The sequence below is a fragment of the Hyperolius riggenbachi genome, chromosome 11 (assembly GCF_040937935.1).
Source record: "Hyperolius riggenbachi isolate aHypRig1 chromosome 11, aHypRig1.pri, whole genome shotgun sequence".
Lineage (NCBI taxonomy): Eukaryota > Metazoa > Chordata > Amphibia > Anura > Hyperoliidae > Hyperolius > Hyperolius riggenbachi.
In genome coordinates, this window is record NC_090656.1 from 227296507 (window position 1) to 227312738 (window position 16232).

Consider the following 16232-nt stretch of genomic DNA (forward strand, 5'->3'; position numbering starts at 1 on the left):
CTCACTGCCTGAAGGGGCTCCCTGGCACTAACGCACTGCCTAAAGGGGCTCCCTGGCACTCACTCACTGCCTAAAGGGGCTCCCTGGCACTCACTCACTGCCTGAAGGGGCTCCCTGGCACTCACTCACTGCTTAAAGGGACACCCTGGCACTCACTCACTGCCTGAAGGGGCTCCCTGGCACTCACTCACTGCCTAAAGGGGCTCCCTGGCACTCACTTACTGCCTGAAGGGGCTCCCTGGCACTCACTCACTGCCTGAAGGGGCTCCCTGGCACTAACGCACTGCCTAAAGGGGCTCCCTGGCACTCACTCACTGCCTAAAGGGGCTCCCTGGCACTCACTCACTGCCTGAAGGGGCTCCCTGGCACTCACTCACTGCCTGAAGGGGCTCCCTGGCACTGACTCACTGCCTAAAGGGGCTCCCTGGCACTCACTCACTGCCTAAAGGGGCTCCCTGGCACTCACTCACTGCCTAAAGGGGCTCCCTGGCACTCACTCACTGCTTAAAGGGGCTCCCTGGTACTCACTCACTGCCTGAAGGGGCTCCCTGGCACTCACTCACTGCCTAAAGGGGCTCCCTGGCACTCACTTACTGCCTAAAGGGGCTCCCTGGCACTCACTCACTGCCTAAGGGGGCTCCCTGGCACTCACTCACTGCCTAAAGGGGCTCCCTGGCACTCACTCACTGCTTAAAGGGGCTCCCTGGCACTCACTCACTGCCTAAAGGGGCTCCCTGGCACTCACTCACTGCCTGAAGGGGCTCCCTGGCACTCACTGCCTAAAGGGGCTCCCTGGCACTCACTCACTGCCTGAAGGGGCTCCCTGGCACTCACTGCCTGAAGGGGCTCCCTGGCACTCACTCACTGCCTGAAGGGGCTCCCTGGCACTCACTCACTGCCTGAAGGGGCTCCCTGGCACTCACTCACTACCTAAAGGGGCTCCCTGGCACTCACTATCGGGGTCCCTGTCACTCACTACCTAACTGGAGGCGCCTGTCACTCACTAGCTAACCTGGGGGTCGCTGTCACTCAATACCTAACTTGGGGGGCTACCATATTAAGGGGGCATTCTGCCTATTTATGTGAAATGCTGTCTATTTATGTGCCTCATGACTGCTGAATTTGTCTTGTTGGGAGCCTTATGATTTGTTGCGGGCCTCAATATTGCTGAATTTGTCTTGTTAGGGGCCTCATGATTTGTTGGGGGCCTCATGATTGCTGAATTTGTCTTGTTAGGGGCCTCATGATTTGTTGGGGGCCTCATGATTGCTGAATTTGTCTTGTTGGGGGTCACATGATTGCTAAATGCGAGACTATGGGAAAAGCTGAATCCTTATCATATGAGACAATAGCATTAACCTCCTTGGCGGTTAATTTTTTCTGCAAAAATTGCAGAATTCCAATTTTTTTTATTTTTTTTTTTAAAGTTTCATGTAAAGCTACCAGAGTGGTAGCTACATGAAACACCACTAGAGGGCGCATGTGGCCCTCTAGTCCGATCGCCGCCGGCAACAATAGCAAACAGGGGAACGCGTATACAACGCGTTCCCCTGTTTGGCTTCTCCTGTCGCCATGGCGACGATCGGGATGACGTCATGGACGTCAGCCGACGTCCTGACGTCAGGGACACACGATCCAGCCCATAGCGCTGCCCGGAACTCATTGATCCGGGCAGCGCAGGGCTCTGGCGGGGGGGGGGCCCTCTTCAGCCGCTGCGTGCGGCCGATCGCCGCAGAGCGGCGGCGATCAAGCTGTGCGCGCGGCTAGCAAAGTGCTGGCTGCGCGCACAGCAATTTACAAAATGAAAATCGCCCCACCAGGGGCTGAGATCTCCCCCTGCGCGGCATAGCCCGAGCTCAGCTCGGGCTTACCGCCAGGGAGGTTAAACCTACTTTTTTAGCTTTTTAAAACAGAAAATAAAACTGGGAGGTTCTAAAAAAATGAATACATTTTTCAGGAGTAGGATGGATGAAATTGTTTATCTTCACAGTTTATTTTCAACTTGGATTTTCCATAATGTTCATATATGAGTTAAAACGTTTGTACAGTATTTAGTTTAAATTGCTGTTGCCACTTTGCGATAGATAAGTGACTTTTGGATTGCAGTTTGGGCACTCGGCCTCCAAAAGGTTCACCACCACTGTCATAATCTAATGTCCCACCATTGCTAGGTTCATGTAAATTTGTCTCCACCCGGCCGTTACCACACCTATATTCTGGTCCATGGCCCACCCATTTTTCGGTGCGGCGCGATAAGCACGCCGCACAACGTGATCCTCATATTTTTGGCATGCTAGCTGCAGTGTGCTGAATTCTGCTGCCTACAGTATGTACAGTATACGCTGTTCTCTAGTGCCTGCACTGTGTGCTGATTTACCTCCAGTGTGTACAGTGTAAGGTGTTACTCTGTGCCTTTACTGATTGTAAACCAGCTATATTGTATGCTGATCCCTGCTACTTTCAGTATGTACCGTATTAGCTGTAAAGCCTGGTACACACATACAATTTTGATTAGCCAATTTTAGCTCTGTTCATAAAATTCATTGTCTGTTGGCCCACTTACTGCACGTGGGTGGTAAAATTGGGGGTCAGTGATTGACCAATCAAAATTGTATGTGCGTATACATCTTTGATCTATGCCTATACTGATTGTAAATTATCCAAATAAAGGACAGGGGGCTCCATCCAATATTTCGATGGGCAGGCCCGTTATCTGTAGCTTACACCGCTGCTAAGTTCATGTACATTTGGCCCCACCCATGGCCACGCCCACTCCCCACATGGTCACGCCCATTTTTTTGCGCGCGCCACATATACCTCCCCGTCTGGTGCCCACAGGTGCCCCCGATCTCCAAGGACCCTAGAAACGCCCCTGGTTTGAAGTATGTTGAGGGGGACCCCTGGACTAGAACCTGCCTTGCTTTTAACATGTCAGTTACCAATTCAGCTTCAGAAGAAGGAATGTTGCTGTGTCAGCAGAATAACCAAACAACACAGCTATTTCAGTAAACTATATTAAGGTAGGTCAGGAATAGCTAAAGAAACAGAAGGAAGATGGGAAGTTTTTTTTTCCTGCGTAGAATTCTTACTACTGCCTTATTAATAAAATTCACTGTGGCGCAGGGGACAGAACTGGAGGCCTGTTGGACTGCACAAATACCAGTAGTTCTAAAAAAACAGAGAGCAGTGAAAGGGGTGAAGCTTAAAGAGTAACTGTTAGGCTAAAAAAGCTAATTTTAACCTCTATTTTACTGTGTTAAACAGTTTAGAAGGAAGCCAAAAAGGCAATACTGAAGTTAAAAATCTCTCTTAAGCTCAACACACACCATACAATCTTGGTTGTACAGATTTACCAAATCTATGTAGTATAAGGGCCAACAGATTGAAAATACCTTAAATGATTAATTGGATAAGCTCTTATACTACATGAAAGTGGTAAGATTGAACAACCAAGATTGCATGTTGTGTGTTGAGCCTTACTTTGATGTTGGCTGAATAGCAATCCTCTTTATCCCCAAACTCCTAAGGAGGCCGCATAACAGATACTGCAGAGCATGCTGGGAGGTTTTTTTTCTCTCCACTGCACAGGGAGTACAGGGAGGTCCTCCCCTTCATTTCCCTATCCCGCCCTAAGGCTGCTTTCACAGTGGGACGTTACAGGCTCACGTTACAGTAGAGATGTCGCGAACCTCCTATTTTCGGTTCGCGAACCTTCGCGGAAGGTTCGGTTCGCGGAAAAGTTCGCGAACCGCAATAGACTTCAATGGGGATGCGAACTTTGAATAATAGAAAAAATTATGCTGGTCACAAAAGTGATGGAAAAGATGTTTCAAGGGGTCTAACACCTGGAGGGGGGCATGGCGGAGTGGGATACATGCCCAAAGTCCCGGGGAAAAATCTGGATTTGACGCAAAGCAGCGTTTTAAGGGCAGAAATCACATTGAATGCTAAATTGCAGGACTAAAGTGCTTAAAAACATCTTGCATGTGTATACATCAATCAGGGAGTGTAATTAGAGTTCTGCTTCACACTGACGCACCAAACTCACTGTGTAACGCACCGCAAACAGATGTTTGCGTAGTGACGGCCATGCTGGACTGGTGCACACCATAGAAGAGAGTGCAGGCCGTGGCGGGTTTCAAGCCCATATGGTCACCGGGCTGAGGTAGCTCAATGTAAGAACAACAGTGACTGTCCAGCTGTTCAAATTTGGTCTGTCCACAATGAAGCAACAACCTTATTATCTTCTTGTATGTAGGTAGGCATAGATAGGTGTCCCAGTAGTTAGCTAGGCATAGGTAGGAGACCCAGTATAGGTAGGTGCCCCAGTAGTTAGCTAGGCATAGGTAGGAGTCCCAGTATAGGTAGGTAGGCATAGGTAGGAGTCCCAGTATAGGTAGGTAGGCATAGGTAGGTGTCCCAGTAGTTAGCTAGGCATAGGTAGGAGACCCAGTATAGGTAGGTAGGCATAGGTAGGTTTCCCAGTAGTTAGCTAGGCATAGGTAGGAGACCCAGTATAGGTAGGTAGGCATAGGTAGGAGTCCCAGTATAGGTAGGTAGGCATAGGTAGGTGTCCCAGTAGTTAGCTAGGCATAGGTAGGAGTCCCAGTATAGGTAGGTAGGCATAGGTAGGTGTCCCAGTAGTTAGCTAGGCATAGGTAGGAGACCCAGTATAGGTAGGTAGGCATAGGTAGGTTTCCCAGTAGTTAGCTAGGCATAGGTAGGAGACCCAGTATAGGTAGGTAGGCATAGGTAGGTGTCCCAGTATAGGTAGGTAGGCATAGATAGGTGTCCCAGTAGTTAGCTAGGCATAGGTAGGAGACCCAGTATAGGTAGGTAGGCATAGGTAGGTGTCCCAGTAGTTAGCTAGGCATAGGTAGGAGACCCAGTATAGGTAGGTAGGCATAGGTAGGTTTCTCAGTAGTTAGCTAGGCATAGGTAGGAGACCCAGTATAGGTAGGTAGGCATAGGTAGGTGTCCCAGTAGTTAGCTAAGCATAGGTAGGAGTCCCAGTATAGGTAGGTAGGTATAGGTAGGTGCCTCAGTAGTTAGCTAGACATAGGTAGGAGACCCAGTAGTTAGCTAGGCATAGGTAGGAGACCCAGTATAGGTAGGTAGGCATAGTTAGGTCCCCTAGTAGCTGAGGTAGCTCAATGATAGAACAACAGTGACTGTCCAGCTGATCAAATTTGGTCTGTCCACAATGAAGCAACGACCTTATTATCTTCTTGTATGTAGGTAGGCATAGATAGGTGTCCCAGTAGTTAGCTAGGCATAGGTAGGAGTCCCAGTATAGGTAGGTAGGCATAGGTAGGAGTCCCAGTATAGGTAGGTAGGCATAGGTAGGTGTCCCAGTAGTTAGCTAGGCATAGGTAGGAGACCCAGTATAGGTAGGTAGGCATAGGTAGGTTTCCCAGTAGTTAGCTAGGCATAGGTAGGAGACCCAGTATAGGTAGGTAGGCATAGGTAGGTGTCCCAGTATAGGTAGGTAGGCATAGATAGGTGTCCCAGTAGTTAGCTAGGCATAGGTAGGAGACCCAGTATAGGTAGGTAGGCATAGGTAGGTGTCCCAGTAGTTAGCTAGGCATAGGTAGGAGACCCAGTATAGGTAGGTAGGCATAGGTAGGTGTCCCAGTAGTTAGCTAGGCATAGGTAGGAGACCCAGTATAGGTAGGTAGGCATAGGTAGGTTTCCCAGTAGTTAGCTAGGCATAGGTAGGAGACCCAGTATAGGTAGGTAGGCATAGGTAGGTGTCCCAGTAGTTAGCTAAGCATAGGTAGGAGTCCCAGTATAGGTAGGTAGGTATAGGTAGGTGCCTCAGTAGTTAGCTAGACATAGGTAGGAGACCCAGTAGTTAGCTAGGCATAGGTAGGAGACCCAGTATAGGTAGGTAGGCATAGGTAGGTCCCCTAGTATAGGTAGGTAGGTGTCCCCGTATAGGTAAGTAGGTGCCCCAGTAGTTAGGTAGGCATAGGTAGGTGTCCCAGTATAGATAGTTAGGCAGGGCCTGGCTGGCACAGTAATAACAATTACCAAGGTCCAGCTGCAACAGATAGGGCTGTATAATGTCAGTGAGCAACACACACAAAAAAAAAAAACACATCAGGAAAACATTACAGCTCTCAAAAGAGCTGTTGAGAGGTGCTATTTTAGCAATAACAATCAGCCAAGAGCCTAACTAATCTCTCCCTAAGAGAACAAGTCTGCAGCAGCTGTCCCTAGTCTGTATTTAGCAGGCACACGAGTGGGTGTAATGGCCGGCAAACCCGCCTTATATAAGGGGGGGTGGGGCTCCAGGGCTTAGTGTAGCCTGAATGGCTACAATGTACCTGCTGACTGTGATGCAGAGGGTCAAAGTTGACCCTCATAGTGCATTATGGGGCGAATCGAACTTCCGCAAAAGTTCGCTTGGTCCAGGCGAACGCGAACCCCCAAAGTTCGCCTGGAACCGTTCGCCGGCGAACCGTTCGCTACATCTCTACGTTACAGCAGCCTGTAATGCAGCCCAACTCACAGCACTGAAAAATCAATGTGCTATTCACAGTGCACAGCATTAGAGTATTCTGCAGAGTCCCTATTGTTCCTAGCCACATGGCTAATTAACATTCACTGCAGTATAGTGTTGTTCAGATCATGAACGATTCGGATCTTTGATCCGGATCTTTCTTGTGAGTCGAATCATCCGAGAGTGGATGTCTGGAAGAAACAAGAACTGCAGCTTCTGTGCACAAGTTTCCTGCTGCATCTCTCCCTTCCCCATTAGCACCCTCAATGTGCCCTAATTCTCCTGAATCTCTCACTCTGCTGCAAATGATTAAAAGATTCGGTTCAAAGATCCGGATCTTTTCAATGATTCGGTTCGAATCACACGAATCATTGAAAAGATTCGGACTTCCCAGCATAGAACTAAAACGGCTCACCTCTGTTCATCTGAAAGCCTCCCCAGGCCTGCAACCCCCCCCCCCCCCCCCACTGACAGCACGCTTGCCTGAACCCCCCCCCCCCCCCCCCCCCCCCGAGTGACAGACAATACGGCGGTTAGACAAGAGACTGGTGGGAGTGTCTGCGGGCTGGAACTTGGGAGGGCTAAAGAATCATCATTCAGGAAGCAGGGTAAGGGAGGATATTACATCACATTTGGCTTCATACAAGACAGACAAACATGGAACCTGCCATGAGCTGTCAGGAGCATCATTCTCTGCAAATACTATATAAAGATTCTGTGAAATCCAAACGTGGACAGTGAAATGCATATGTAATGTAAGTACAGCCAATATTTAGCTACTGACATGTGTGTTTTTTTTCTCTGAGACCTTATACCTAACAGCTCCTCTTTAATGAAAACAGACAATCACAATCCCAGAATGCACTCCTGCCCATTAGGTTGGAGATTCGATAGAGCTGCAGTTTCTTAAAAAAATGCCCTTTAGTGTCACAGAACTATAGATGAAGACTTGCTATATTGAGACATCCACTTACTTGTGTACACCAATCCCGGCACTGCTGTGCTCTGATACCCCCGGACTCCCACTGTCACCACTGAGATGGTGTAACTAGTCCCAGACGTCAGGTTCTGAAGGGTGACACCTGTTGTGTCGCTGGTCACACTCCAGGTGGTGGAGGGAGATGAGGAGTTCCAGTAAGTTATAAGATACAACTTCATCACACCGGTCATATCAGCTGGCTCTCCCCAGGACAAAGTGAAGTTGTGTGTTCCAATGTCGGGATAGCTGAGGCTTCCAGGCAGGGAGGGATCTGTAAATAGAGAATACCCAGGGGTCAGATAATCTACAGTATTTTTTGTAACAACAAAGGGAGAATATATCTGTGTGTCCTGGTCTATATGAGACAGATAAGAGTTTTCTCTGCATTGTGCAGCTACTTCCACCACTGAATGATGAATCTCTACAGGATCAGTTTAGGCCCAGGTGTTTTCCTCGTCCTGTGTAACCCTTTACCTACCTGTGCGCAAGCTGCTTCCTCCCTCTTCACTGCCTGATCAGGAGCCCTGTTCTCAGCCGCTTCCTGCAACACACACCTCCAGTATTCTCCTACCTGCTGTTTGTAGTCTGAGCAGCATGATGACGCTGAATCAAGCAGAAGCAGCAAGAACTACAGGGCCTGCTGTAAGCCCTTACAGCAGAGCAGCAGCTTCATGTCTCATAAGCATATAAAATGTACAGTTTTATGAATAATCGGTTTTAAAGGATGATTGTGGGCACGGAGGACAACACAAGGGGACAGGGCAGGGAGCCCCCAACATCGTAGCGGGTCGGCAGTTTGTATCAGTGGATGATCATCAGGCAGCTGCCGAAGAGATCCGTAGAGGGCGCACTTGTTTTGTGCAGACTGGCTGAAGTTGCGGGACCCGGTACAGAAGAGGGAGAAGGCTGAGGAAGGCGGCGTAGGAGCGATGCGCGCACATGGGGCTGTAGGAAGCCCCTGGTATGTACAGGTGCTTTGCTAGCCCCAAAGATCAGTGGCACGTGCCCCGGATCTATTCTGGGGTGCCCCAGATGTTCCCCAGGCAGAGTCAGCTGTGGTGCCTCAATGGCAAGCATGCTGGGAGCTGTGGTGCATCAGTCAGGGGTATGCTGGGTGCTGTGGGGTCTCTATGTGGGCATACTGTGATGGCTTTATGGGGGCATGCAGGGAGTTGTGGTTATTCTATGGGGGCATGCTGGGAGTTCTGGTGCCTCAATGGGAGGTCCGTGGGAGCATGGGAAGGGGTCTACTGGAAGGTCAGGGAATGCTATGGGGGGGACTGGCAGATAACCTGGCGGCAGGCCAGCCCGCCCAGCAGACCTCCAGAAGCCGGGCAACTATGTTTAAATGACACTACCTATTTATGTGATATGCTGCATTTTTTATTTTTATTTTTTTTTGTATTAATGGAGAGGGGGCTTCATCCAACATTTTTCTGGGCAGGCCTACTTATACCGCTGGTAAGTTCATGTACATTTGGCTCCACCCATGACCACACCCACATGCTGGTGCATGGTCACGCCCATTTTCCACCTGGAGTGCCCAAAAGCATTGTTGATCGGATACCTCATTATCTTATTCAAGTTTGGTCGAATTCGGATAGTAAACTATCCGAATTCACTCGAAGTTCGATATTCGAGTTAATCGAATATCCGATTCGACCTCGGATATCCGACGTCACTATCCGAGTCTGTATTCGAGCTAGCCTTAAATAGCTTTTAAAACTTGTATAGGAGGTCAATGATGCATGAAACCACCTTTTTTTATGAAGAAAAACATCAAGTGATTATGTGGTGATGTAGTAGTTATAAAAAAAGGTTTCAAAAATAGTAAATGAACTTCATGAAAAGTGTTTGCATGAGAAGGTGTGTCCAAAATGGTTGTTGGAATTCTTCTTCTCCTTCTCCTTCTCCTCCTCCTCCTCCTCCTCCTTCTTCTTCTCGAATCTTCTTCTTCTTCTACTTCTTGTATCCTCTTTAATTATCTTTTTCTTCTTCTATATCTTCTTCTTCTTCTATATCTTCTTCTTCTTCTTCTTCTATATCTTCTTCTTCTTCTTCTATATCTTCTTCTTCTTCTTCTATATCTTCTTCTTCTTCTTCTATATCCTCTTCTTCTTCTATATCTTCTTCTACTCGAATCTTCTTCATCTTCTACTTCTTGTATCTTCTTTAATTATCTTTTTCTTCTTCTATATCTTCTTCTCCTTCTTCATCTTCTTCTTCTATATCTTCTTCTTCTTCTTCTATATCTTCTTCTTCTTCTTCGTCTTCTATATCTTCTTCTTCTATATCTTCTTCTTCTTCTTCTATATCTTCTTCATCTTCTTCTTCTATATCATCTTCTTCTTCTTCCTCTTCATCTCTATCATTATATTATGTGTCTTGGTTTTCCTTTCTTTTGTAATATTTTTTTTTTACTTTATTTGTGGAAATATTTTATTTTAATAACAACACCATAGTTATATTTGTGTTGATGGCATAATAGGTAGTGGCACATTGCAAGCCACAGCGCCTGTGTACCCTGGCGGTGGTAAAACACAGACATCAGCAGGAGGAGGAAGTAGTAGCAAGTTGTAGTGTGGTAGGAGAGTGGGTGGCAGCAGAAAATAGTTCTTCTTCTGTTCTCCCTGGCAGTGGTAGCAGCACAGACAGCAGAAGCTCAAAACAGCTACAGGAGGAGGAGTAGTGTGCGTCAGGCAGTGTGATGTGACTGAAATAATAGGCCCTGGTTCCGAGCAGTGGTACCGGGGCCGTAAATAAACAGCATGAGGTTCCAGACAGCGGTCGTGAAGCCCACATTGTGTCCAATGCACAATTGGGACAGCACAGTTTTCAACCCGGACACCTCTAAATTAATTAATTTTTTTTTTCAAATTGATGCAGCTATTTTTGAGCGTAATAGCTGGTGGCGCATGGGCAGCAGCACCTTGTAATGTGTTCCCTGGCAGTGGAGACACAGACAGCAGGAGGAAATACAACAGCAGGCAGCGTGAGGAGGATGAGTGTGTGGCAGACTGGCAGCAGGCAGCAGGAGGGCAGGCAGCGAGACATAATAGGCCCTGGTTCCGAGCGGTGGTACCAGGGCCGTAAATAAACAGCATGAGGTTCCAGACAGCGGTCGTGAAGCCCACATTGTGTCCAATTCACAGTTGGGACAGCACAGTTTTCAACCTGGACACCTCTAAATTAATTTAATTTTTTTTTTCAAAATAATGCAGGCAGCTATTTTTGAGCGTAATAGCTGGTGGCGCATGGGCAGCAGCACCTTCCTTGTAATGTGCTCCCTGGCAGTGGAGACACAGACAGCAGGAGGAAATACAACAGCAAGCAGCATGAGGAGGTTAAGTGTTGCAGACTGGCAGCAGGCAGGAGGGCAGGCAGCGAGATATAATAGGCCCTGGGTCCTAGCGGTGGTTCCAGGGCCGTAAATAAACAGCATGAGGTTCCAGACAGCGGTCGTGAAGCCCACATTGTGTCCAATACACAATTGGGACAGCACAGTTTTCAACCCGGACACCTCTAAAATAATTTAATTTTTTTTTTCAAAATAATGCAGGCAGCTATTTTTGAGCGTAATAGCTGGTGGCGCATGGGCAGCAGCACCTTGTAATGTGTTCCCTGGCAGAGGAGACACAGACAGCAGGAGGAAATACAACAGCAGGCAGTGTGAGGAGGATGAGTGTGTGGCAGACTGGCAGCAGGCAGCAGGAGGGCAGGCAGCGAGACATAATAGGCCCTGGTTCCTAGCGGTGGTACCAGGGCCATAAATGAACAGCATGAGGTTCCAGACAGCGGTCATGAAACCCACATTGTGTCCAATACACAATTGGGACAGCACAGTTTTCAACCCGGACACCTCTAAAATAATTTAATTTTTTTTTTTTTCAAAATAATGCAGGCAGCTATTTTTGAGCGTAATAGCTGGTGGCGCATGGGCAGCAGCACCTTCCTTGTAATGTGTTCCCTGGCAGTGGAGACACAGACAGCAGGAGGAAATACAACAGCAGGCAGCGTGAGGAGGATGAGTGTGTGGCACAGTGGCAGACTGGCAGCAGGCAGGAGGGCAGGCAGCGAGACATAACAGGTCCTGGTTCCTAGCGGTGGTAACAGGGCCGTAAATATACACCATGAGGTTCCAGACAGCGGTCGTGAAGCCCACATTGTGTCCAATACACAATTTGGACAGCACATTTTTTAACCCGGACACCTCTAAAATAATAACACAAAATTATTACATTTTTTTTTTTTTTTTTAGAAATGCAGCTATTTTTGAGCGTAAATAGCTGGTGGCGCATGGGCAGCAGCACCTTTTAATGTGTTCCCTGGCAGTGGAGAAACAGACAGCAGGAAAAAAATACAGCAGCAGCAGGTGTAATGTGTGTGCGCCACTTCATGTCCCCCTTTCGCCAACAACAGGGGCCAGGAATTCGCCTTCCACCCAAGCCTGGTTCATTTTGAGAAACGTCAGTCTGTCCACAGACTTGTGAGACAGACGAGATCGCTTCTCAGTGACGACTCCACCGGCTGCACTGAAGCAACGCTCTGACAGTACGCTGGAAGGGGGGCAGGAGAGCACTTCCAGGGCGTACTGCGCAAGCTCGCTCCAGATCGGCAGGTGCTTGACCCAATACTCCATGGGATCAACAGGGGCAACGCTGTCAAGCCCGCTGAAGGACCCCATGTAGTCAGACACCATGCGGGTCAAGCGCTGTCTGTGACTGGAGAAGGATGCTGCTGCAGGCACCTCCTCTCTAGTCCCTGGCAGCTCTACACTCATGTAGAGCTCGTTGGTCAGAGACAGCAGGTCTGTGGTGCGCGTGCGCTTGCTGCTGGTGGATGCAGGCACCTGCTGCTGTCTCTGTGCTGGCTGGACAGTGGGGGTGGATGGCTGAGGGAAGGCTTCCTCCAAGCGCTCAACAAGGGAAAGCTGCAAATCCCTCATTTGTTGCGCACGGTCTCCTCCTGCAGGCAGGAACTGGCTGAGCTTCCCCTTCAGACGTGGGTCATTGGGAAGAGTCTGGCCATGTCTGCTGGCACATCATCGGCAGCCCTAGAGCCGACAGTGCTGTCCTCCTCCTCTGCCTCCTCCACCTCATCCTCTCTCCACCCCCGCACCAGTCCAGCTGCGCTCTGCTGCTCCCCCTCATCAGCAGCAAGGTCAGGGACCTCCACCAACTCCCAGCCGCCCTCCTCAGAGGTGGCCTGTGAAGCTGCCTGCAGCTCCTGCTGGTCCAAGGCTGCCGCTCCCTCTTCCAGCAGTGCATACAGGGCCCTGTCCAGCACACACACCATGGGGTCCCACTCGCACACCATTGCATGGTCCCTGCTTACCATGTTGGTGGCCTGCAGGAAGGGTGCCAGCACTAAGCACACCTGCTGCATGTGCCCCCAGTCCTCCGTGGAGATGATGGACAGGAGGTTGGTGGCGGCACGCCCAGTTGCAGTGATGGCGGCAACTGTTGCTCGTGCAACGTACTGGCTGACAGCCTGCCTCTGTTCAACCAGACGCTCCAACATCGCCAGGGTGGAGTTCCAGCGAGTTGGAACATCAATCATGAGCCGGTGCTGTGGCAGGTGCAGCTCCTTCTGCCACCTCTTCCAGGCTCGCTATGGCTGCAGCCGAGTGCCGGAAATGACGCACAACCTTCCTTGCCGCCTAAAGGAGTCAGTCCATCCCCTGGTAGGTCCGCAGGAACCTTTGGACTACCAGGTTCAGGACGTGCGCCAGGCAGGGGTTGTGGGTCAGGTCTCCCCCTGCTGATTGCAGCAACCAGGTTTGCCCCATTGTTGGACACCACCTCTCCGACTCTGAGGCCTCTGGGGGTCAGCCAATTCCTCTCCTGCTCTCGGAGTTTGGCCAGGACATGGTTCGCCGTCAGTTTGGTCTTCCCCAGGCTGACCAATTCCAGCAGCGCCTGGCAGTGGTGGGGGTTCACGCTGCTGCTGAGGCGGGGGGTTTGGGCTGGTGTGCCGGAGGATGGAAGCGGATCAGAGGAACCTGCTGCAATTCCGCTGACCCTGCATGGTGGCACCACCCACTGCGTTGTTGCTGCTGCTCTGACAGTGCCCGATGCTGCTCCCTCTCTCCTCACCCCCTTTCACCAAGCTGACCCAATGCGCGGTGAAGGACAGATAGCGGCCTGTCCCAAACCGGCTGCTCCACGAGTCCATGGTGACGTGGACCCGTTGACCCACCGCATGATCCAGCCCTCTCCCGACATTGGCCATCACAGAGCGGTGAAGTGCAGGGATGGCCGTGCATGTGAAAAAATGTCGGTTGGGGATTGGCCAATCGGGGGTTGCACACATCAGCAGCGCACGCATGTCGCTCACCTCCTGCACAAGGGAATAAGGCAGGAGTTGGGAGCACATGGCCCATGCCAGCAAGCTGTTCAGCTGACGCACGCGACGGCTGCTGGGAGGCAGAACCCTGACCACCCCCTGGAAGGTGTCACTGAGCAGGGTCTGGCGACGCCTTTTGCTGGCACGGGAATCACTGGAGGGAGCAGAGGAGGCCACTGAGGACTGGCTGCCAGAAAAGGCCTCAGTGTCGGCGGCAGGAGTTGCAGAGGCAGGAGGAGCAGTGCGTTGCTGACGCACTCCTGCTGGTGCTGCTGGAGGAGGTGGAGGAGGGCGGGTGGCTGCTGCCGACGGCTTCGCAGTGGTGGCGGGTCTGCCACTGCCAGCTTCTTTCAACTTCATGAACTCCTCATGCTCATGAAAGTGTTTCCCTGCCAGATGGTTCACCAGAGAGGTGGTGCCGTACGCAGAGGGCTCCTTCCCTCTGCTGAGCTGCTGGCGGCACTGGTTGCAGGTGGCATACTTGCACTCCACATAGGGCAGGGTGAAATAATTCCAAATTGGGGAGGTGAAGTTGCCCCTTCGACTGGAAGGTGCTGCTGCCGCTGGTCTCCCTGTGGTGGTTGGGGGGGGGGGGGGGGGGTTCTTGGTGTGGCTGGTGGCACTGGCAGAACTCTCCGCCTCCGGATCAGCACCCTGTGTGGCCTGCATACCACGCCCACTTCTGATCCTGCCTATGCCTGTGATGCTGATCCTTCTAGCAAGGCCCACAGACGCATCCTCCTCCTCCTCCTCAGAGCTGATGACATCCTCAGGATCTGCCACCCAGTCTCTGTCCTTCACCCTGTGATCATCATCCTCCCCTTCCGCAAACATGTCCTGCTGGGATGACCCCCACAAACTCCCCTTCTGCATGCATGACTGAGGGACAGTCACCACTGTCTGACAGTCCAAAGCATCATCCCCCAAAGTGCCCATCAGCATTTCTTCCTCCTCCAATTCTGCCGCAACAGCACTCCATAGCCCCACTGTGCTTGGGGATAAGAAGAAGGTGCTGCTGAGTGACAGGGTGCTGGTGTTGCCCGCTGGGGCTGGAGTACTGCACTCCTACTCCTCCTCCTCCTCAGGCAGTGCTGGGCGGCTGCTGCTGCTCTTGCGAACAGGAGAGGTGGCGGGGGTGGAGGACTCGGTCCCAGAGCTAATGGTGGCCTGCTCATCCACTATCAGGTTCCACCACAGAGTCTGCGTCCTTCTCCTCAATAGGACGGCTACAACCTGGCGGTGGGAGGAACATCTGCGCCACACGCTGCTGCTGCTGTGTCTCTGCAGCGTGACTCCCAGCTGTTGGGCGGCCAAGGCGTCCACGGCCAGTGGCTAATGGCGGAATAGCCACTGGTGCAGACGCAGAACTGCGCACCATGCGGTGGTGGTGGCACGGCTGCCACGACCTCCTCTCTTGCCGATGCCCTTGCTGCCCCTGCCCAAACCGCGGCTGCCAGTACCAGACATCGTATATTTTTTATTATATAAATGAAAAAAAGTTATGTATGTAAAGGCGGGTGGGACAAGTGGGGTACTTTAATGGGGTGGGACTGGTGGTGGTGGGTGTGTGAGGTGACGGACAGGTGTACTACTCTACAGCAGAGATCGGTGTAGCGCTAACAAGAGAGTGCGCAGTGCGCACACAAAGACCCTAGCTGACGCTGACTGACGGTGTCCCTATACACTGACTACAGTACAGTACAATTCAGCGAATACACAATACAAGTAATATAAACAATAGGACAGGTGTAGCACTAACGAGAGGGTGCGGACAGTGCAAACGTGCACTGCGCACACAAAGATCCTAGGTAACGCGGTGACGGACGGTCCCTATACACAGACTAGAGTACATTACAGTACTAACTAAACAATAGAAGAATCTAGCTAAACAATAGAACAGGTGTGACTAGATTACAGAGAGCAGATACAGGACAGGTATATAGCAGTAAAGCTGGGCCTGCTAACTACAAAATAGTACAATAATCTACAGTGGGTTGCAAAAGTATTCAGCCCCCTTGAGGTTTTCCACATTTTGTCACATTACTGACACAAACATGCATCAATTTTATTGGAATTCCACGTAAAAGACCAATACAAAGTGGTGTACACGTGAGAAGTGGAACGAATATCATACAGGATTCAGAACATTTTTTACAAATAAATAACTGAAAAGTGGGGTGTGCGTAATTATTCAGCTGCCTGAGTCAATACTTTGTAGAACCACCTTTTGCTGCAATTACAGCTGCCAGTCTTTTAGGGTATGTCTCTACCAGCTTTGCACATCTAGAGACTGAAATCCTTGCCCATTTTTCTTTGCAAAACAACTCCAGCTCAGTCAGATTAGATGGATAGCATTTGTGAACAGCAGTTTTCAGATCTTGCCACAGATTCTCGATTGGATTT

At 50.3% G+C, this 16232-nt stretch overlaps 1 protein-coding gene across 1 annotated transcript in view; it reads right to left on the reverse strand.

Moving 5' to 3' along the window:
- LOC137537962 (receptor-type tyrosine-protein phosphatase beta-like) overlaps positions 1–16232 on the reverse strand; it is a 557484-nt gene that overhangs the window by 72694 nt on the left and 468558 nt on the right. Inside the window, exon 28 of the mRNA XM_068259886.1 lies at positions 7480–7755. Within this exon, the coding sequence (XP_068115987.1) occupies positions 7480–7755 (276 nt within the window). The remainder of the gene's footprint in view (positions 1–7479; positions 7756–16232) is intronic.